Consider the following 22,278-nt stretch of genomic DNA (forward strand, 5'->3'; position numbering starts at 1 on the left):
ATCCACTCTGTAAGTACATTTGCATCTGCATGTCAACACTGCTAAGATCCATCAGTTGTGAGGTGCGGTTGCAAGTGGACTCACTGGCGACAGTTGATCTCATCTACTTGCAATATGAAAATGCAAATGCCATGGTGCTCCAACACGCAAATTCAACTTAAGTTTCTGAATCACCTTAAGTCTCTAATGAAGGTGCTTAACTTTCTTTTGGCAGAAAATGCAACCGCTACAAGCCATCCTTGACACAGGAAGTTCAAGCAGCCACACCTTTAATCCCATCGTGGAAGCTCAAGAAAAAACTCCAGCACTGAGTTTGAGATCCTTTGGTCCTGAGGGCCTGGAAGAACAACGATCTGAGGTTAGCAAGACAAATCCATAGAAGTTCCAGATTAACATTCGATTTCTGATGGACAGAGTTTTATATCTTGAGAAAAAAGGTGGCAAAAGTAGCTCTAAGTCTAACAAGAAGAATCAGATGATGAAATGTTAGTTTCAGCTTCTAAGGACTAAAAGATTCTCTTAAATGTAGCCAGCCAACTCGTTTGGACAACCAACATATTATTCTGTCATTGTAGAAATTTTAGCCAGTATTACTACTAATTCCTGAAGAATACTAATGGTTCAGGCCAAACCTCTTCTCCTCTTTTTCTCCGTTGCTGCAAGTATTGCAGTAGCATGCTTCCCAGGTAATTAATTCATGTTGTCATTCACATGGCTAAACACATTTCAAACTGTTAGGAGATGCAACCGTTCAGATGTATAATAGGGATATCAAGCTCATGAGAGATCTCAATGTCGGAGATAGGGTAGAATATGTTCTGCACTTTCGAAACAACATCGCTATTGTGTGCAGGTTGCAGTGGGCAAGAATGTTTACTCTGTTGTCTATGCATTCGGCCATAAGGATGCTCATACAACTTTTGAGTTCGTGCAAGTCCACAGAGCTTTACAAAATATGTTAGAGCTTACTGCAGGGCACTTTGTTCCTATTGAAATCAGTGGAAAACTTGTGTACAAGAGAGCTGAGAATCTCAAGGTTGGAGATATTCTTTGGAAATCATCTCAAATCACTGGTAAGAAAGGCTACATAGAATGTTTCTAACAATCTCTTGATTCAGGAACCTCAAAGGTTGAGAAGCTGGGTCTCTACAATCCACTCACTCTCTCCGGCAACATCATGGTGAACAATGTTCTCGCATCCAGTTCGTGCCATGTGCAGCATTCTCCACAAAGAGATATAATGTGCTGCGATTGATTCCTACGTCAACGTTGCTGTGAGCCTTAGTGCCGTATCTACAATATAAAATGCCGCTCCCAGAAACTTTCAAGTTCTCACTGGATGAGGCATCTAGTCATCCTTTGGAAAAGCGTCTTGCTTAGAACTAAAATCTCGCATCCATCGATGAGGAGCTCTTGGATGATAACAAGAAGCGGAGTGCTCTATAGCTCCAGGCAGTGCTCCATGATCGGCACGGCCTGGCGCAAGCTTGACTCTGGAAGAATAATTTCACGTTAATTTGGTTTTGCTTCCAGGGAGAAGAACACACCTCTTTTTCTTCCTTTGCCCTCTTTTCCGAATCATTTCTCTACAGAAGCTTGAGCTTCAAGGAAAATACACCTCTTCTTTCTCACTCTCACCCCGGCCATGATCTCTTCTATGCAGTGGTGCTTGAGACGTCTCAAAGATCTTCAGAGCTTTGAACGGTCAAATCGCGATCAGGATCGCGAAGACAAAAGTATATACCGTCAATAGATAGAAGCTCGATTAGACTGGAAAACTCTAGATCCTCTTCTGAAGTCTACAAGGAGCTGTGCGCTTGTGGGATCCAGCTGGGCATTCTCATCTTGGCCGCATTGAAGTCGTGTAGTGACTCCAATCTGGTAAGCAAATTCATATGAGCAATGGTGACGTTGTGGCCAACAGTCTGGTGGCAATGTATGCGATCATGGTGGAGGCTGGATGCATGTTTGAGATGATCCAGGAGCACGATCTATTATCCAGGCCATGCGACTTTGGAGAACTTTCAAACTTCCTATAGAGAATGTAGGCCTTTGAACTTTTCTCTCACATGGAGGATGTCGAGGGCCTTCTAGAGAAAAATTGGGAGGAAATCTTTTCAAGCTTGACTAGACGAGAGATTCATGTTGGAGCTGTGAGGAGCAGATTAAACTCAGACATATTCATGGCAAAGTGTTAAAGCATAGTGGGTGCTTGGATTGTGTTTGTGTTAAGATTCCATCCCTTACCAACTGGCTAAAGGGTGATCACTTGATTGTAAAGCCCTTTTCTATTCTATTATCATGACCTAGTGCCTAACCATGATCATAGTTAACACCCTTTGATCAAGAACTTCTCACCTTCATCTCCTTAAGAAATGATGTAATATGTAGCACCACAAATTATGACATGGATATAAAATCCATATGATACTAATTTACAATACCTTGTGAGAGTAAAGCATAAGATGGTAAACACAAAAAAGTTTAAAAACTAAATCAAGTACTTGCAATCCATATATCTATCTCTAAATCCTAAACAAGTGCTTTTGTGCAAGCCTTCCAACGTCATGTGTAGCTAAAGCTTCATGAATTTGACATTAGCTAAAATGGTATTCTATTATTCGACAGCTTGAGCGGATATTCACAATCCCCTATGTAATACCTTTGTGATTCATGGTGGTGTTAGTGAGGACATGATGAAATACCTTTGATGGTGGCATTTTATTGTATACACCTCTCTAGTTTACATGAATAGACCTCATATGTTTATACAATGTTGGTTTTGAAATTTTAGATAAAATGCCAGGTAATCCATTATCTTGGTCTCATAAATCTTCAAGTGCATCCACAAATAAAAAGTAGTTAGATTGCTAAAATCTCTAGAATCCAAGAAATGTTGGAATTAAATGCTTAAGAATTTACTCTGAATATGAAATTATATACTTTTATGTATTGCTCCTTGTTATCACTCTCAAATGTTGAAAAAGAGTCTGAATCATATAGGATAAGCTATCCAATTATACCATCTTTCTCTTCCTTGAAACCTAACAAAAATCTCAAGCAAAAAGATGTCATTATCTTTAGTAAAGAAGTTTGAAATTGATAATAGAAACTTACTATATGTCAAAACCTCTTTACAAATCCTGTTATCAAAAGAAAATAAGATCATTTAATATTTCAATTGTGAATCACCTTGTTATTGCTTTAGATTTTTCAATACCAATACACTTTACTTTAGACTCCACCATAGTGCCCTGCCCAATGACAAGCAGTCCTTGCCTAAAAAATGACCCTAATCAAAGGATGAGTAAACATCTAAAAATTTAGTTTTTCTTGAGTATTTAATTTTAACCATGGTAAAGTTATTGCATATTTTTTGGTTTTTGTGAAATCAGATTTGTCAGCAGTCAAATTTTAGACTCTAAAATTTTTTAAAATTTGATTTGATAGATTTTAAATGTTTTTTAAATTTGGAAGAAAAAATTTTTGAGTATATAAATGAATGAAGTTTTTTGTCTTTCATTCAAGGTTAAGTTTATCAATCAATTCACTAAAGTTTTCCTATCCACATTTTCCAGAAGGTCCTTCATAGTTTTAATCACTACTGAAAGATTGCCTTGTCTTTCATCCAGATTCTTTATCAACATTGTTAAACCTTTCTACTCTACCTTTGTCCCCAAAGTCCATTCCTCTTCTATTAGAAGTCTTTACAGCAATAGATTTAAGGTCTGGGGATGGGTATACACTAAACTCTGAGGATGAAGATAGGCTTATATGGTTTATATTACACTTTGAATATTATGATAGGCTATATAGCCTATATTTTGTCCCTCTCCAGTTTTTTTACTGAAATCCACTATAAATCTAGCAATTAAAGTCTAAAATACCTCCATGCCCAAAGAAAACTTGTCCAGTTGAAGGTGGGGTAAAGTATTTTTTGTAAATAGCAATAATGATGTATCTCATAACTTGGATGATGAAGATGATAGTGGTTTTAAAGAAGAAATCAATGATTATGATATGAGCTAAGTGTTTTAATTTTATAGTGTTATGTGTTTTCTTTTTTATCAAGTTATTTTCTTTCTTTTTTATGATTCCATTTCAGAAGCTTACACAATTACTTGGATGAGAAATGCACTTCTTCCATCAGCATCCACGCATTACCATAACCTAGCCTAGACCGTGAGCCATAAAATTTAAATAAGTGATAATTATATTAAACTTGCTCAATTAAAAGTTACTAATCATTGTCAGAATTCCAAAGTAATTCCTTTTAAACTTCTTCATTAGAATCATTTATAATTTAAAAAATTAATTCTTTAACCTTTTTCACTTTGGTTGCTAAATACTCCTTTTTTTGTTAGAGTTTTGCTATTTTTAATAAGTAGGAATACTTCAACGTCTTCTTCTAAAGACAAAAGATGGCACCTATTCATCTTTACTATCATAAGTAAGTTTTATATTCTTGTAAATAGATCCAAAACAATGCCTTTCTCCTATGTGGTATAGCATATCAAAAAGTCAAGAAAATTGGCATTAATTTTTGACCTCTTGATCAAGTTGGTGTCATCATCATATAGTGGCAAAATATCTTCATCTAAGGACTTGAAGAAATTATCATAGAAGTCCCATTTTCTAAATGTAATAGTAGTGAACTGTGTTTTAGCTTTTTTTGGTTTTACCATCTCTATTTTTAAAGTTGATTTTTACAAAAATAAAATAGTAGTTTCACCAAATTGATTAATATTACACAAAACTTTATCTTTCCCAAGTTTTTCATATATCCAAATAGGTAGTTGCTAAAAATTGTGTATGAGCGGTAGATTTTAAGTGCACGCCTCTAAAATTCTTTATAGACCAATATTGACTTCTCATTTGCATAGAATAGTGCAATTTATCCTTGGTCATAAACCATTTTTTGAGCAATTCCCATGGAATAGTTATTAGTATAACTATAAGGAAGTTATAGTATAACTATAAGTTATTAGTATAACTATAAGGAAACACACATAGAATAAAATGAGCTCTATAGCTTTTCACCATTTGGTTCTTGTGAAATTATGTTTACATTTGCTTCAAAAATTTATTAATTGTGTCTCATTTCCTTTTTGACCCCCTTGTTTATTAAAAAATTTATAGATTTCACTCATACCAACATTCAGAAGCTCATATTTTTCTATGGAGATGGCAATAACAAGCACAAATCCAAGTCTATCCCTATTTTTATTAACTTTTTTCCTTGGAGATCATATTAAAATCTCCAATAGTTCAACTCCTCTTGTCTTGTAGCCCTTTTTTCATTGTTTCTTTGGAAGCCCCCTTGCCTTCTTAGAAGCAGTCTATTATATCCTACTAAAGAATGAAATATCATACTTGCCTTTGCTTTTTGAAATTCTCTTGCTCAAATTCTAAATATTTGTTGTCTAACCAATTTAGCCATCAAGAACAGTGTTGAAACTTATATGTTGTTATTGTTGGGATAAATTGTTATTGTTGTTCTTCATACATGGATCAGTTGACATTTTTATTATTTCAAAATTTTAGCTTTTCTAAAATAGTTTTTGTCATCCATCCACTATAAGCTTCTTGAAATACCTAGAGTCAAATCATAAAGATTAGTTAGAATAAAAAAAAACAAACAACAACAAAACAAATCACAAGCTTATTTAGTACTAAAAGAGATAGAGAAACCATTTGGTGGCTAAATAATTCCTTGTTCTTCTCCTAATGTTACTTGGAAAAAATTTGTTTAGTCGAAAAGAGTTTTTTACAACACGTGAGAGAGGATAAAGAAACTATTTAGCCACTAAATGGTTTCTCTCTTACAAAACTATTATATAAAAATAAAAATTAGATGATATAAAATCAAGAATTAGGACTAAATGGTGATTCTATCTGGAAAAAAAGGAGCCAAAGCAAGTTGGGACCAAATAATATTTTCTAAAGTAAAAGGAAAAAAAAGTGGAAAAATAAATAAAAAGGTCTATCAAGTAGCAATTCAAGGTCGAATTGAGAATTGATGTAACAAAGATTGAAAAAAGGTTGGATAAAAACCAAATAAAATGGCTTTTAACACCAAAAAAGTGAAAAAAAATATTAAATAATTATAAGCTAATTGTTTTCTTGTTTTGTTCATAAAGTTGAGGTTTCATTATCCCTTGCTATTTGTGTCCACCATACTATAAATATTATTTGTGTATTAATCTTCAATATCTTTGAAATATTCATGGAAACTTGATGAAGTGCAATCTTAGTTAACAATTAGAATTGGTATTACTTGGCTTATATTTAATGATTTTTACTAACAAGCTTATATATTACACCATAGTCAAAAATTATTATCATCCCTTGGCACACCCCAAGATTTCTATTGAGATGGTTGCTCCAAAAGATTCATCAACCACTTCACCTAAACCTTTGGTGGGAATTTTATTTTTGCCAAGTGATGGAGTTTTTTTATATAAAATCCCTGGTCATTCAAGGTAATAATCTTCATCTAGTAATTCCCCAAATGAAATTCATTTAGGCAAAAAAAGTACTTCCAAAACAACATTTCATACTTCTTACAAACCTTTTATGTTATTTACATTTTGGTCTCATTTTTGGAAATGCCAGTGATTTTGTCTATAAGTTTGATAATCTTATATTAGACTTTATTCTAAAAAAGAAATGAAGTTAAAATTATACTCCTAAAATAAAAAAGAATAATAATATTTTCACAAGAACTCATCATGTGAATAGATATCATAATTTCCTCTTATTGTTAAGTTCATCAACTCATTCCTGTTAAATTGAAATGATCATCCAGTCCTTGTAACTTTCCCTTAATAGTATCTTGCTTAACATAACAAAATTGATAGATGCCAAAGAGTATGTCTTGCAACCCACTGAACCATATGCCTTGTTCATTAATATTGCAAAAGAAACACGGTTAAATTTCAATTTGGTACCGGATGCAAAAAGACTCACTTATTAATACAATTCATCTTTTGATAAAGTTGGAGAGCATTTTTGTCCTTTGTGTTGATGAAAGACACCTCCATGTAAACATGCTTCTTCTTGATAAAAGGAAAATACCATTTGATAGCTATCATCTATACCATCAACTAATTATTCCCATTCCATGCAGGAAACATAATGTTCTTTAGCCACAACTAATTAAGATTCTCCTCAAGCTCTTGCTTAAAGTCTTTATTTTGTCGATCCAATATTAATCCCACTATAATTTGATCTCATCAGTGATATAGGTTATTCGTTGAAGCTTATTGAGTGTAGAAATGATGAATCTCCCTTTTTCTAAGATGTTGAATCAAAGTATATGGATGGTCAGAGTACTTGACAAGAAGATGGTAGATGTATTTTGGTTTAAAGGTTAATTTAATTGAGAGAATAAAGAGTGGAAGAGTATTTCAATAGATTTGAATGGAATCTATGACATTGGATAACATTTCAGCATGGATCTCAGTAGCTGGAAAGGAATCCTCAAAAAGTGGTGCTTTATTAGCTTGATCCCTCTTCACATTTGTTGTTGTCACCTCCTACACTACCATCAAAAAGGAAAGTGCTGCTACTGAAGAGGAAGGTGCTGCCACTGAAAAAGAAGGCACTATCACCATTGAAGAGGAAGGCACTATTGCCATCAAAAAGGAAGACATTCTTGCTAGTTGAAGAGGAAGGCACTTCTATTGAAGGAGCACTCTTAGTCATGACACCCTCAACAGATGTGCTTTCCATCATGTTGTTTTTAGGATCAACTAGTGTATCTGCTATGCTAGTGCCAAATGCGAGAATTAACACCAAGAGTAAGAGGAGTTATATCACATGCCATGAATGCCCCTATCAATTGAGTTTGGTTGTTCAATTGCAATTGCATAACATTAAGTAATTGTATCAACTATTACTCTAGAGTCAAAGGAGGAGAAGACTATTATTCTACCATGAAGATGAATAAAAAGAAAAGAGCAAAAGAAGATAAATGAAAAAAGTTAGAACAAGATCTAAACAATGCAAAAACTAGATTTAAACCAAAATCTTGAAAATAAAAAACAAAAAAAAGGAAATGAAAAAAACTAAACTTAGACAATGCAAAAACTAGATCTAAACCAAAATCCCAAATCCAACCACTTCTCAGGGATAATCAAAAGTGCCTTTCATCCCCATTAATGTGAATGCATGGAATATGGAAAGGGAATATAAAAAATATGCATATCAATTAACCCAAAAACCTTAATTTATATACAGTAGCGAATGGTTTGGATTGAAATCAATTTAATGGCTACCAAAATCCCATTATGCTAATATTAATATATAGAATCATATCCATACACTTGGACCTCGTATTTTTGTATTTATATTTATTGCAAGGCATATAAAAAGAATATTCATTTTTAAAAATATATAAGGAATTTATAAAACCCTTAAAAAGGAAATCCTCTTCCGAAAAGATAGATGGACAGCTGGTTAGAAGGTTTTAGCAGTACACTCTTTTGGCTGCTTGAGCTGGGTGTGTATTTGGTTCTTCAGTTGCCAACACGCTGATTACTACGTACGGTGGTTGTGGAAGCTTGTCTTTGATGGTCCAGCCTAATTCTGGAATGTGTGAATGGTGAAGGTGGGATGGGTTTCGGGATGCAAAGCGAAGGCTTCATGCTGAATCGAGCTTCTTTCCTTGGGGCATTGAAAGCTTGCGTGACATCTACAGCAAATACAACAGACGGTGTATAGGAAATCCATGGAAAGATGTGAAAATTACTTGCTTCGAGCAAGGCATGGCATATCAATCGCAGGCAATGAGGTGCGGTTGTAAGTTGGTGGTAGCTTCCTTGAGTGCACTGATTCAAAGTTATGCCAGGGTACTGATCTTAAACATAATAATCTTTTTTTAGTTGTTTTGGAGAATGCAAGAAGGCTGGAGTCCAGATCGCATGACTTATCTCGCAGCACTAAAAGCCTGTTCGAGCATGGTAGCAAAGGTGGAAGGCAAACAGGTGGAAAGGAAAGCTAACAAGGCTTGTTGTTTCGAGAGAGTGAAATGTATACACTCTCGAGCTGCAAAAGCTGGACTTGACCAAGACATTTTCGTGGCGAGTAGCCTGGTGGACCCATACGTAAAGTGTGGGAACATCGAGTTTGCTGAGCTTTCGACAGGATCAAGGTGGAACTTTGCTGTGGAAACTTCGCAACTGGGAGAAGTTCACCAGAGAGTTCCGGAGGATATGGTCCATGTCGAGTCGAGTGCTGCAAATCTGTGGTACTCTACGGCAGCATGGTGGAGTGTTTGCCACTCCCGTGGGGAGGAGAGTCCCGGTAACTTGGAACGCACTGATTAGGAAACAGCCATCAAGAAAACACTGCCTGAATCGTTCGAGAGGATGCAAGAACAGCGGTGCAAGCGACTTTCCTCTCGAGATGATGGAGAAAAGAGGTATTTGAGCCTCCATGATCCGGTTTGCTAATCCAGGAGATTGGGTGTTTTAAGAAGCAGCAAACGTGAGGATTTGGATGGCGGTGTGCACTTTTCCGCTTTTAAGTGTGGCCGATAATGCAGTCCCTTGGTAAATTGTGTTCAAGTAATAAACCCCTCGCCCTGACTCCGCAAAGATGACCAAATTGCCCTCTGCATGGATAGAACGACGGGGAAACAAGCCGGAGACGATATGATGTGCAGGATCTTGGTAGTGCAATTCTAAGACTGTAACCTTCCACACGCCCCTTCCTCAGGCATAGCCGCTTGCAAAGTAGTCCTGGCCATTGAAGCTCAAACCAGGGCGCAGCACACACAGTGCAGGATTTCCATCTCCAGCCTTGTGTTTCAGGCCTGTTGTAATCCTCAGGCTGCACACTATTAGAATATCCCATGTTGTGGATATTCTAGGAAGCTCTCCAGAATGTTTTAGAGTCTTCTAGAGCCCTCTAGAGAGGCAGTTAGCTGGTAAGCAGTTGGCCAGCAGGTCATATATGTAACTTTGTTACTTTAGTATGTGCAAAGGGAATTATGGGGATATCATGTGTGTGTTCTTTGTCTTCTTTCTCTAGTTCATCATGGTGGAATGGTTCCTAACAAAGACTTGCTCAAAGTGTTCGATGGGAAGGATTTCCTTGGCTGGAAATCCCAGATGGAGCACTTTTACATGGAGAAGAATCTCAGGAGATCTTTGAGCTTTGCTAGGCCAATATTGACCCAGACAAGGATTGGAAAATGCAACACATGAGCATTTGGAATTCTTGGGTGAGTAATTTGAAAGCTGTATCAGCTTAAGACCAAATTTGGTGGTCCAAGATATTGTCAGCTCTTTAAGCACCCACCAATGGGTGGTCACTAACAATCGGTTGAAGACATTCCTTTCAATCTTGCCATGTTTGCGAACTCTTCAACCAAGGTCTCTGTCTGGCACATGCTCGGGCTGCACCAGGAGGGTGTAGCCAAGGATCGTAAGCGCAATGGGTAGAACCACAACAAAAAGAAGGACACGAAGTGCAAGAATAATGGCTTGTGTAATATCTGCAAAAATCCTGGCCACTTTGCACTGGACGTGATTCCAGAGGGTAAGCATAGTGATGACTACTCCCACAGCGTGTGTGGCATGGGCACCATCAAAGTCCCCTTTACTTATGGTTGCGGCTGCCATAGCAGTCTATTATGTCCCTGGCATCAAGAAATCCTTCTTCTCTGTTGGTAAGGTTGTTGATTGCAACATGGAGCTCTTATGCAATGCTTGATTCTGAAGAATGAGAGTGTTATTGCTAGTGGGAGGCATTACGCTGGTCTCTACTGGCTCAATGTAGAATTGGAATTCCCTACTCAACCCTTCTTAATGTGGGATCCCAGCATCCTGTTGACCTCCAGACCTGGCATCAACAGCTTGGACACACAGGCATGGTTGATAGTCTGCACGTCACTTCACAACAGCTGAGGTTTTGTGAGCTGTGTATTCTTGCAAAGCTGTTTCCCTTCAAGACTAGTGTTGTTGTAAGAGCTAGAGATTCTAGAGCTCGTCCACTCTAATGTGTGTATGATGCCCGCGAGCATAAAATTTACTTTGTGGACAATTTTTCCCGCATCATCAAGTTTCTTTCTCGTAAATCAGAGGTGTTTGGTGAGTTCAAGCTCTTCAAGACCAAAGCAGAGTTGCAAACAGGAAAGAAGCTCAAGAAGTTTCGCAATGATGGTGGTGATAAATATACATCCAGAGAATTCATCAGCTTTGTGATGATGAAGGAATTGCGTGTCAGTACTCTATACCAAACACACAACAGCAGAATGGCACGGCTTGTCAACAAGACACTTTAGGAAGCAGTTTGCTCCTTTCTTGGAGATGCTGGCTTGCCAAAAAAAAATTGGTGTGACTGGATGTTGCCGCACCCTGGTTTGTGCACGACAAGGCTGTGGTAGCACAATGGACAGTGCTACTTTGCGAGCGGCTGAGTGTATGCTGGAGGCAACCGTGAGGAAGGGGGCTTAAAGGTGATGGTTGGAAGGTTGATGACAAGGTTGGCTTGGCTACTGTCTCGGCAGTGCACTACCCAGATCCTGCGCAACATATCGTTTTTGGTTTATTTCCCCAACGTTATATCCATGCAGACGGCAATCTCGGGCGAGCGCAAAGATTTATTCACCAAGGGACTGCTTTAACAAAGCAGAAAAGTTTCTACGAGTTGAAACTGGTATCCATCAAGGGCCAAAGGAGTTTCTGTTGCCTCTACGGACCGTTGAAGTCGTTGTTTGCCTGTTATGCATCCTCAAATCGCCCAAGCAATTAGGCCGCAATCACCAATGTTTGGCACAGACTTCCATGACTTCGGAGCATGTGGTCAGGTCCACAAAGCTGAGAACCATCTCAAATTGTCGAGCAGCACGGACAGAGGCGCTTCTTCATCAAAAGGATGAAATATATAGTTACCGAAAATCAAAAGGATTTGAAAACGAGCCTTTAGAGAGATGACTTCCTCTACGATGCTGGCGGGCATTGACTCCATCTTTGTTATTGCTCGATATCACTCATGGAAACACCTGTGCCAAAATTCTGCTGATCGCATCAATATGGTCGTTCCGAATGCAACTCGATCTGAGAAATGCCTTTGTCGGGCATATGCGACGTTCCTTGCCACAGTGTCGTGCTCTCAACAATGTGCACGGACTAGACCTAGACCGCAATGATGCAGTCCAGGCGATGTTGTTCCTTCCATATGATCAAACACGAGCTTCGCCTCTTTAAGATACCCAGGCGTCTTGAGCATGATAATTCAGGAAATGGTATCTGGATCAGGCATTCTATCAAAGAAGCTCCATTGTGGCACTCGCCCAATCCCCACGCTCAATAGTGGTTCTATTTGAATTCGTGAGAGGACTTTCTTTTACAGAAATTCAATCTCTATCTGAATGAATTGATAGAAGGTAATAAATTAATATTTGTTTATATGGTCGGCATTGACTTGCCGTTTTCAAGAAAAACAAGTAACCTAATCCCTCTGGATTGACCACGGTCTGTCAATCACGACCATTGACCGTCGTAAGTATTCACACTGGCCGGCCACTATTGGATCCAAAAACTGGGTACGTCACCCTTGCGTCAGCGCCAACCATGGCCAAGCATGGTATGGCTATATAACCGGCGTGTGTTTGTGGCGAGCGAGAGCCAACTAGAGGAGGAAAAATAGAATTTGATCTCAAAGACATCGAGAAAAGAAGGAGAGGGAGAGAAAAATAAAGGAGAAAAATCTGTTGTGCTTGTCTGTGGGTTTGGTTTTGGTTGGTAAGGTTGTTCTTGAGGAGCCTTTAAGGGAGAGAGGAGAGAGCGAGAGTAGAGGCCACATTCTAAAGTTTCCGAGCTATGAACTATATGATCTCCAAAAGCTAGCAAAGCCCTTTTTCTCCTTTCCCCTCTTGGAGAGAGAACTTTCGTGGTTTTGAGAGGATAGCTATGGAGCTCAAGCTTCTCCTCCTCCTCCTGGTTGCAATCCTGGCTTCTACAGCCTCGGCTCAATGCCCTCTCTCCCACAGGATTGGAAGCAGCCAGAGATCTTTCAGAGCTTGCAGGAATCTTGCGGAGCAAGGAGCCACACTGGCCTGGACTCACACTTCCTCCTCAAACACTCTGGATGCCGTCTTCACTGGGACTGCCCCGAGCTCCTCGGGCTGGGTGGCCTGGGGGATCAACACCGGCCCAGCGCCAGTGATGATGGGAGCCGACGTCTTCCTCGCCTTCCGGGCCAGCAATGGCACTGCCATGATCCTCACCTACAAGCTCACGCAGGACCTCATGACCAAGCTCCCATCCCCCGGGCCGATTGGGATCCGGGTGCTGGACAAATCCGTGGACATTAGCGGCAACCGGATGAAGCTGTTCGTGAGGATCCAGCTGCCGCGCAATGGCAGCGCCGGGAGCGTGATCAACCACATCTGGAACAGGGGAGCGGCGATGCAGGGATCGAGCCCGCTGCCGCACGACACCAAGAACGACATCAAGAGCGCTGGCAGCATCAACATTGCCAGCGGCAACGCGGAGATCGTCATCCCCCACCAGAAGCTCAAGAACGTAAGTATACTTCTTCTTCTTCGTTTTCTTTTTGGTGATTGTTTGCATCGGCATTCAAATCTGGAGGGGCCGATCCAGAAATCGAGCACTTGGGTCGATGGATCGCTTCATTGGGTCTCGTGGGTAGTCATTATACTCCGTGTCGGATCGTCCCAGCGATCGGGAAAGTGATCGGCACAGGCTTCTCTTTCTTTTCTCATTTTTTCGCTCCTCCTTTCTCGTTTTGTGGGCACAATCAGAGAATCCATGGCCGTGCTGCTTTTGCTTTCGGCCACCGAGTGAGAAATCAATGCGGGCCCTCGTTTCATGTTCTCGCCTAAATCTAGTGCTTGTGACCGTCAATCAGCAGCAGTAGAGCATAAGCCTGTGCTACAGTCTCTTTTACTCTTCTTTCTCTCTGTCCTTTCGCTTTCTCGATGGAGCTTCTTCCACCGTTGCCATGAAGCTCACTCTCTCGCGTACCATCGAGGGAATCGATTCAGCTTTTCCTCCTCTCCTTCTTTTTCCTTGTCGATCGAATATTGGCCCGTGAACATCCTCTGTTTGTTTCCTCCAACAGTAGGCAGCTTTTATAAATCCGTGCATTCGCCACCACTAGCGTTCTTCGAGAAGGAGAAACCATCTTTTTCTTCGCTCTTTAATTGTCATCTAGGACGGAACAAACTGTTCCACCACCTTTTTTTCTTCGATAGTCATAATTTTGTGTTCTCACTGGTCTTCGCAGAGGCACGGGATTATCAACGCAGTGGGATGGGGATTGCTCCTGCCACTGGGAGTCATGTCAGCTCGATACTTGAAAGTTTTCCAGTGCGCGGACCCAGCATGGTTTTACATGCACGCTTTCTTCCAGAGCTCCGGCTACGTTCTGGGCGTTGTCGGCTGGGCCACGGGACTCAAGCTCGCGACTTACGCCGCTACAGTGCGCTGCAAGCACCGGAATCTCGGCATCGCCATCTTCGTCTTCTCGACGTTGCAAGTAAGCTCTCATAATTCTCCTCTGGATTGCCACGTTTCGACTTTTGTACTGCCTTTCTCAATCTCTTGGCACGGTTTTGCTTGAGTTTCACTCCTCGGCTGCATGATTCGCCTCTTTTCCTGATGGAACCGCCTCTGCGTGCGTCTACAGGTCCTGTCGCTTCTTTTGCGGCCCAAAAAGGAGCACAAGGTGCGGAAGTTCTGGAACATCTACCACCACACGCTGGGCTACGCCACCATCGCCATGATCATCGTCAACATCTTCGAGGGCTTTGATCTCCTGCAGCCGGATCGGAAGTGGAAGCGCACCTACATTGGAGTGATCTCATCGCTGGCTGCGCTGAGCGTAATCTTGGAGGTGGTCACCTGGGTCGTCTACTTACGAAACAAGTCCAGACGATCGTCTCAAGCCGAGCCCTTCAAAGGAGCTGCCGCTGCAAATGGTCACGGGTCATCTCCTTGGCCCAGTGCTGCTACTGCTCCCAATGGGGCTTGAATGCCAGATAAAAATGATAAAAAGAAGAAAACAATGCGAGAGAAGAAAAGGATGGCTACATGGTAATGTAGTGCTATACGTTTCGCTATGTGTTATACAATATATTTTTATAGGATTTCTGCGAACAGGATTCTCAGGTTTGACCAGAATAAAAATGTTGTCGTCCACATGGTGGAAAAGCTTTAAAGAAAATCCCTTTCCGTACTATGTTCTTGTTCTTGTTTGTTTTGAGCAGATCGAGGAGCTTGAACTTGTCATAAACATTGGCTGGGAGTCATCGTCTTTTGGGCGATCGTCTTCTTTCAAGAGAATCTAAAAGCTTGTTGTTTCCACCAAAAATTGCGTTTAATTTTTGCGTCATGATCGTGTCATTTCTTCCTGTGGACCAAGCGAGCTCTTTTTAAGCCACAGAATGAATAAAAGATTTCATCCACATTTGGCGCTTTTCTTCCATCACAAAGTTACGCTCCAAAAATCATCTCGATGTTCCTTCGTTGTCGAACAAAGACCGCACACCACACTCAAAAGCGAGGCCCTGAGAGACGCAAGGAGCCACAAATTATGTAACATTTCGATCCAAGCACATTTGCTGTGAATTACTACGGAGAGATTCTCGAGCAAGACCTGCGTGATAAAAACTTTAGAACCAAGTAAACAGCAGAGTATCTTTTCTCTCCCATAGAAGACGTGGAAATCGCAGCTACTGCGATTTCATTCTCTTGCAGGCTTACTTTTTAGGTGGTGGCGTCGTTATTCTCTTCGTCCTCGTCTGCGTCCTCCTTGATGGACTCCAGCGTCGCCTCTGCCTCGTCTGCCTCGTTGATGAGTCCCAGTTGCCCCTGGCGTACGTTGAAGCTCATGGACGCCTGAATTCCCTTCTTTGAGACTTCGTTGTCCAGTGCCACGACGCTGTCTCTGATCGTCGGCCGGGACTTTTCAAACGCCTGGTCGCCCACTAGCTTGCGAGAGACTCCCAAAGTCATCCCGACCGAGACCAGGGTCTCCAGCGACCTCTCGCTGTTTGCGAGGAGATCCTTGTCAATGTCAATCGCTCCCTGCATGGAAAGCACACAGCTCGTCAGCTCCTCAAGAGGATGGTAAGGCTTGCCAGTCATGACACGTACCGCGCGGAAGACGCAAATGCACGTACTTCCCCCGAAAGAAAAGTATCCGAGCTGTGCCAGGACCAGTGAGGAAACAAGTCGTCGACTTCTTGCTTTATTTTTTCATACCTCGTCGCCCTTCTTGACGACGGATCCTTCTTTTTTAGTGAACGTAATGCTGCCCACCATTGTTGCTCCGATTGCCACGAATGCCACCTACATTTAATTTTAAATAGAGGGTTTACCAAAGGGAAGATCGCATACCTGTCCAAAATCTTCACTAGAAATGATGCAAACAGCGCGCTTGTTGTCCGTGAAAACATTACAATACGGACTATTCACGGCAATAGGATTCACCTGCAAAAGTATAAGATAGGAAATAGTTTATGCATCACCTCACAGAGGCCATACCGTTAATAGATGGCCCGGTATATCAATTAGCGGCCCCAATACTCCACTAATTGGTACGTGAAACCGATGATAATCCTGTAGAGGAAAAGCTAACTGTTACAGCAAGCAACAAATATGATGAACCTGAGGTGCCAAACGAAAAATGGCGATAGGACCGCCCTCGAACTGCTTTGCCAATGCTTTGTCCCCAAGAAGGCCAGGTACAGAAAATCGCCTCCCCTAGTAAATAGAAACGTATCAGTCGTAGCAACTCCTTGGTTTCTCTTAAACCTTGATCCAAAAACGCGTGGCTGCATCAGCGTTCTTGAACACCATCAAACGGCAATCAGCACCACACACTGCAACAGCGTCATTGTTTTCTTGTGCAATGGGTCGTGATCCGGGCCGAAGTTCTCTGATAAAAAACTCGTTGAAAGTCTGTAAATAAACGCTTGCGTAGCTCAAGTTCGCTTAGGTGACAACCAAACCTTGTAGTGCTCAACGGGATGCTTGAACTCGTCAACATCAATCCTGTCCTGTTTGGTCAGCTCACATTAACAACTGCAAGAAGCACAAGCAATGTGTCCGCTTACATGAAAAAATTCAATGAACTTGGGAATAGCAGCCGCTGATTGAGGGGAATCCATTTTCCTTCCGTGCTTTTCTGACAGCCGTATTAGAAAATTTTTTGTTCCTGGCACACAAAGCACAATGCAAATTAAAAACAATGTAGACAAAGAGAAAAAAACTACTGTAGCTTTACCAGCATCGAGAAGAGCTAATCCGAGTTTCGACTGATAAATTGCACGCATCGCCAAGGCTATTTTTTTGTCAATAACCTCTTCGATCATTCTCTTGGACCTTCGATCAAATACCTGGCATAATTCTCTTGAGTCCCTAGAAATTACAACCAAGAAAGACCAGGCGTACAAGAATGTGGGCAACATTAGAGCCTTTCTTCAGACCAACGTCGTACGTGGAAAGATTTGCCCACTCGCTGAATTTGAACATCCACCTGTAATGATAAAAAAGATTTTCAGTGCCTGTAACTAAACGCTCAACACAAATATACCCATATGAAGCCTGCTTTTCCGTTATAAAACCTCCTCTCATAATTTCCAAACCAGTGCCTTCGTCAAAACAAAGGCTCATGTGAATCATGTCGTTCAGGTTGTCTACAACTCCAAGATTATCACCACATACAGGACACTGCTTAACCCAAATAGTTCTGTCCAACGTAAAACTTTCACCAGTAAAAAGAACGCAATTAGTGTTATAGTTACCTTTCCTTGTGCGTGGCAAGTAATTGGGCAAGCTCGTCGGCACTGACTTTTCCATCCTTATTCTCGTCAGCTTGCAAAAACAAGTTGGAAAGCTACAAATCAACAATGAATAGTTTATAGAGGTGATAGAAAAACGCAGAAAAATGTTACCTCCTCGTCAGACATTCTGTTCCCAAAGGATTTGATCAAATCATGAAACTCGTCCAGCGATAACTCGCCATTTTCATCAAAGTCCTGCACTAACGTTGAAGGTGTGTGCATCTAAAAGAAATTTGTAACGTACCACTATTGCAAGCAGACGCCTCGCAAAGCTTCGCTCTGTTTCCATTTGACTCTACGAGACAAAACGGCTTAGGCAGGCAGTTGTCCGAAACAGCAGCTTATACCTCAATCCTGTACTCCACAGTGATGTGACCGACAGTTTTCGTCTTTGTACTTGGATCAAACAGATAAAGCATCTCAGAATTTTCTTCATCCTGAGCCGCAGTTCAGCAAAGCACGAAACGGAAATAATACAAGACTTACTGGGCGAAGCACAAGGGACAGATCGATTTCGCAGTAACCAACGAGGGTGTTTTTCGCGAGCTTATGCACCTGTTAACACCGTAAGTTCTAGCTCTAAACAAAACGAAATCACCTCAAAAACCGAGATCCGGGTGATGCGAGGACCATTTTGCTCTAGTGCTACTTTCTTCTCCTGGAACAAAGCGAAAATAGTACAAAGCAGCAGTCCACAACCAAAAAGCACTTACAGATTTCCATTGGGGATTGTCTGTGCTGCATAACAATTTTTGTCACACATCACAGCATCAGGAAAAGAAACTTGGAAAATGCGAAGGAGGAGCAAAGCGTAACCTGGGAGACGTTGATGTCCTAAACGCCTGCTCTCCGATAGAAACACAGGCAAACCACTTTGCTCTTCGTTGCATTTCCGCCTAAAAGCACCAAAAAGGGGAAAAGTGAAAGAAAGAAGAGCAATCGATCCGCTCACCTCTGCCAAATGGATTCGGACAATGCCGGAGAAATCCTCGGCCCGGAAGGTCCGATTGTCCCTGTGCATCACCTTCTTGGGCTTGGGAGGCGGCCTCCTGGACGATTCCGGCTTTCCCAGGCGCTGCCCCATCCTGAGGAGAAAATATTTCCACCAACAATATCAACACGGGGAGAATGCGATGGGGAGGGGGCTGGAGCTAGCGCCTAGCCTTTTCTGGAGGATCGCCGCGGCGAGAAGCTGTGCTAGCATACACATCGCTTCTTTCTCCTCTGGGAAGGCTTGGATTGCTCCGGCAACAGCATTTCTGGGGAGGAGCTACGAGCTAGAATACCAGTGGCGAAGACGATCGGCTACATCACGCGGCGCGCCATGCGTGTCCTCCTGCGACGTTGCCATTGCTTCGCGCGCTCTAGGGTTACATTAGTGCTAACAAACCGCCAATAGTTTTTTATTATATTTAACCAGGCTTTAACTATTTAATTTCAAGTTAGTAATTTAATCACGCTTATTTTATTTATATATATTTAGTTAATTGATATAAGTACAACATGGAGGCCTGGTCAGGCTAATAACGCCAAGGTCGCAGGTTTGAAACCTGCATAGGCCAAACTGGTTTTTATTTCGTCACGTGGACGTTCGAAATCTTTTGCTTAATTTAGTTTGGTTATTTACAATCACAATGTTGAGGCCTATTAGCTCAGCTGGTCAGAGCGTGGTGCTAATAACGCCAAGGTCGCAGGTTCGAGACCTGCATGGGCCAGCTTTCATATTTTTTTTTTCATCTTCTTCCTCTTGGAGCAAATGCATCCCTCAATGCTGCTTCTCCCGGAACAAATCCGAGTTTCCCCAGGGATTGGGCCCCGCTGGAGGATAGAAAACTCCCCTGGGAAGCATTGTGGAGAATGATCTCGGTGGCTTCTCGATCGAATTGTTGTCCGTGGTTGCTCCCGCACTCCTGCTCCACGATTGGAGCTCCGATTGCTCCCCAGCCGGAGAATTCCGCGTCTGAGATTCATCCAAGGAGGCCAGGATCTTCCTGCTCGTCGGCGATGATCCAGACTGGCTAAGAACGAAGCCCGCAAGGACGAGTACTGCTGAAAGAAGCAACTTCCCATAAAATAATCGACTAGCAGTCATCTAGAAATGATTTTTCTTTGCGTTTCTTTTCCCTTTTCCACACGAGCTGTGAACTAAACAATGCGGCGGGCAGCTTCTGCGGAGGATTTCCACTGCCGGGATTTTAAAAACTGGTGCGTTTGGAGGGAAGGTTTTCGTGGTTTTAGTTTGGTGGGGTTTGCTATCTCTCCCAATCAGAACCGACCTCACCTTTCAAAAGAAAAAAAAGAGAGAAAGAACTCGGTGATTCCTGCTTTGGGAACGCGAGAATATCCGGCGCGAATAGGTAGTTCATGACTTTTGTTGGTGTGCTACGTATTGCGAGCGTATGTCTAGACGTATATATTCACGAATTGTGTGCATGGAAAGGTTATAGAGAAAAGATTGAATTAGAAGGCTTTTGTCAACACCAATCGATAAAATCCAGAAATAGAAGGATGCTTTTTGGGTGTGATTATTCTCTAGGTATCTCGTTGAAAATAACAGCTAATCAATCAACTCTATGAGAATTTTCTTCGTCTGTTCTATTCGTTTCATCGCAAAAAGTTTCATACTAATCATGCTTTGTTGTTAACGGGCATTTGGTCTAGTGGTATGATTCTCGCTTCGGGTGCGAGAGGTCCCGAGTTCGATTCCCGGAATGCCCCTTTTGGAAAGTTTCTACCAAGCTTGTTAATGTCTAATGGTATGCTTCTCACTTTGAGAGGCCCCCCTTTTTGTTTCGTAAGTGAGTTTCACTTCCATAGCCATTATCATCACCAAGAGAAAGAGAATCTGCAAAGGTTTTACACTTTCTTGTTGATGGGCATTTGGTCTACTGGTACGATTCTCGCTTCGGGTGCGAGACAATTCTCACAATTCGTGCAAACAGAGGCTAATCGTAATCACGCTTAAAACCTTTTTAATGGTACTTCGAGAGGTCCCGAGTTCAATTCTCGGAATGCCCCCTCTCTCGTTTCCAAGGTTTAATGATTCACAGGTGGATCGCATTTTTGACCTCGTGGATGCTGTGACGATGCTCTTGGTCCCCTCCATGCCGAGTCATGAAAGCAGGCGTAAAATTTGACTAGTTGCTGCCGGACCAAGAAAAACTTGTCACTAGTCAAGGATCACGAAGCTAACGTGATAGTGATAGAATTATACTGTGTGTATATTCACAAAGTTTAAGCAAGAACACCTATAATCCTGTGTGTTTCAAACTTCATGGATCTGCGATGCTGTGGCTCGATCTCACCAAGTTTTCATTGTGCCTGAGAGATGGTCCCGGTGGAGGGGTCGAAACTTTCCTGGGAAGCTTGCCAAGCAGCAGGGATGGAAACGAATCGCGGTGCCGCTGCCTCTCGAAACTCTGCCTGTTTGTGAACACTACAACGCCAATGGAGGCCACTAGCAGCAGGAGAACAATCAATAACTTGACCATGATCGCTATGAACTATATCACGAAAGATCCGAGCTCGAAAGTGATTCCCGATTGGAGACGGATCAAAAAGAGGCAGAAGAATACTTGGAGTGTGACGAATTTTGTCGCGCCCTCAAATACTCTTTTGGTTGATCCGAAAAGTCCACGAGGAGAAAACGAAAGTCAGCTCTCCAAGCATGAATGGTGTTGTGAGAACTGAAGAGAAAGAGGAAAAAAATGGGATCACTGTTTGGTGCTTAGCAGACATGTCCAGGCTGAGGGAGGCCAGATTCGCCGACGCAGGCGAGTATGTTGGTGTTAACTTAGGACTAATATAATATAATTAACAAAACACCCCCTTATAAACGTTTTAGGGTTCCTAAGGTTTTAGGTTTTAGGTTTTAGGGTTCTTTACGGTGGCGTCGCGGTCGCTGGAGGCTTTACGGTGGCGTCGCGGTCGCTGGAGGATGAGGATGATCCCGTCCAGCAGCAAGCGGCCGAGGAGGAGGATGCGGCCGATGGTGAGTGTGGATTCTGCGCTTTCATGAAAAAGGGGCCTTGCGGCGGCGAGTTTGTGAGCTGGGAAGATTGCACCGACAGGTCCGAGGAGGAGGAGGAGGAGGAGGAGGAGGAGGAGAAGAAGAAATCGGAGAAATCCGAGGGAGCGGAGTCGCCAGTCGAGAAGTGTAGGCCGGCGATGCGATTCTTGAAGGCTTGCATGGAGAGCAACCAGGATTACTACGGGGTCGTGCTGCGCGCTGAGCAGGCGGTGCTTGATTCGGTCAGCAAGGGCGAAGAAAAGGGCGAGAACGAAGCCGGCGAGATCAAATCCAGCGAGGAAGCGCAAGAAATCGCCACTTGAATCGCTCCTCTCTCTAATCCCCCCTTTGTGCTTTTCAATTTTGTTTTTCTAGATCGATTGGGAGCTGATGAATCTGCGAGGAACAAATCTAGCTTCCTAGGAACTCTTTCTTTACTCCTGATGAT

The 22,278-nt window shown here is 42.0% G+C and overlaps 3 protein-coding genes and 2 non-coding genes across 6 annotated transcripts in view; 4 read left to right on the forward strand and 1 right to left on the reverse strand.

The window, feature by feature from the left end:
* The window catches only part of LOC9633753 (warthog protein 6), a 2,078-nt gene extending 696 nt beyond the window's left edge, over window positions 1–1,382 (forward strand). Inside the window, exons 2-5 of the mRNA XM_024664817.1 lie at window positions 215–358; window positions 756–806; window positions 854–1,073; window positions 1,119–1,382. Coding sequence (XP_024520585.1) covers window positions 215–358; window positions 756–806; window positions 854–1,073; window positions 1,119–1,255 — 552 coding nt within the window. The 3' untranslated portion in view covers window positions 1,256–1,382. The remainder of the gene's footprint in view (window positions 1–214; window positions 359–755; window positions 807–853; window positions 1,074–1,118) is intronic.
* Window positions 1,383–12,615: 11,233 nt separating this feature from the next.
* Window positions 12,616–15,146, forward strand: LOC9633754 (cytochrome b561 and DOMON domain-containing protein At5g47530). The gene is made up of 3 exons (XM_002990975.2): window positions 12,616–13,535; window positions 14,260–14,511; window positions 14,662–15,146. The coding sequence occupies exons 1-3, from the start codon at window positions 12,921–12,923 to the stop codon at window positions 15,004–15,006; spliced, it is 1,212 nt and encodes a 403-aa protein (XP_002991021.2). The 5' UTR covers window positions 12,616–12,920; the 3' UTR covers window positions 15,007–15,146.
* Window positions 15,147–15,547: 401 nt separating this feature from the next.
* On the reverse strand, window positions 15,548–19,205 carry LOC9633755 (phosphatidylserine decarboxylase proenzyme 2). Of its 2 annotated transcripts, XM_024664837.1 has the most exons (23): window positions 19,108–19,205; window positions 18,774–18,906; window positions 18,638–18,717; window positions 18,535–18,559; window positions 18,420–18,479; window positions 18,308–18,376; window positions 18,169–18,258; window positions 18,066–18,116; window positions 17,933–18,016; window positions 17,783–17,874; window positions 17,572–17,727; window positions 17,430–17,514; window positions 17,263–17,374; window positions 17,093–17,193; window positions 16,988–17,035; window positions 16,791–16,937; window positions 16,644–16,739; window positions 16,521–16,595; window positions 16,374–16,466; window positions 16,239–16,325; window positions 16,131–16,181; window positions 15,738–16,061; window positions 15,548–15,630 (listed from the first exon to the last, which is right to left on the reverse strand). In XM_024664837.1, the coding sequence occupies exons 1-22, from the start codon at window positions 19,170–19,172 to the stop codon at window positions 15,741–15,743; spliced, it is 2,121 nt and encodes a 706-aa protein (XP_024520605.1). In that variant the 5' UTR covers window positions 19,173–19,205; the 3' UTR covers window positions 15,548–15,630; window positions 15,738–15,740. The 2 variants fall into 2 exon arrangements, with proteins under 2 accessions (XP_024520605.1, XP_024520604.1); XM_024664836.1 differs by having other exon boundaries at window positions 15,548–16,061.
* A 257-nt stretch (window positions 19,206–19,462) lies between these two features.
* TRNAI-AAU lies at window positions 19,463–19,536 on the forward strand. Its single transcript has one exon. It is a non-coding gene; the product is annotated as a tRNA-Ile (tRNA).
* A 931-nt stretch (window positions 19,537–20,467) lies between these two features.
* TRNAP-CGG lies at window positions 20,468–20,539 on the forward strand. Its single transcript has one exon. It is a non-coding gene; the product is annotated as a tRNA-Pro (tRNA).
* Window positions 20,540–22,278: the final 1,739 nt, after the last annotated feature.

This window comes from Selaginella moellendorffii, unplaced genomic scaffold (assembly GCF_000143415.4).
Source record: "Selaginella moellendorffii unplaced genomic scaffold, v1.0 SELMOscaffold_114, whole genome shotgun sequence".
In the NCBI taxonomy this organism is placed as follows: Eukaryota; Viridiplantae; Streptophyta; class Lycopodiopsida; order Selaginellales; family Selaginellaceae; genus Selaginella; species Selaginella moellendorffii.

Bases quoted from the DNA above. Each gene is read 5' to 3' on its own strand.
- LOC9633754 (XM_002990975.2), top strand. From the start codon at position 12,921: ATGGAGCTCAAGCTTCTCCTCCTCCTCCTGGTTGCAATCCTGGCTTCT. The intron at 13,536-14,259 runs GTAAGTATACTT...TGGTCTTCGCAG, and splicing joins CCCACCAGAAGCTCAAGAAC to AGGCACGGGATTATCAACGC. The intron at 14,512-14,661 runs GTAAGCTCTCAT...GTGCGTCTACAG, and splicing joins TCGTCTTCTCGACGTTGCAA to GTCCTGTCGCTTCTTTTGCG.
- LOC9633755 (XM_024664837.1), bottom strand. From the start codon at position 19,172: ATGGCAACGTCGCAGGAGGACACGCATGGCGCGCCGCGTGATGTAGCC. The intron at 18,907-19,107 runs GTATTCTAGCTC...TTTTCTCCTCAG, and splicing joins GCCGATCGTCTTCGCCACTG to GATGGGGCAGCGCCTGGGAA. The intron at 16,938-16,987 runs GTTTGGTTGTCA...GTTTATTTACAG, and splicing joins ATCCCGTTGAGCACTACAAG to ACTTTCAACGAGTTTTTTAT.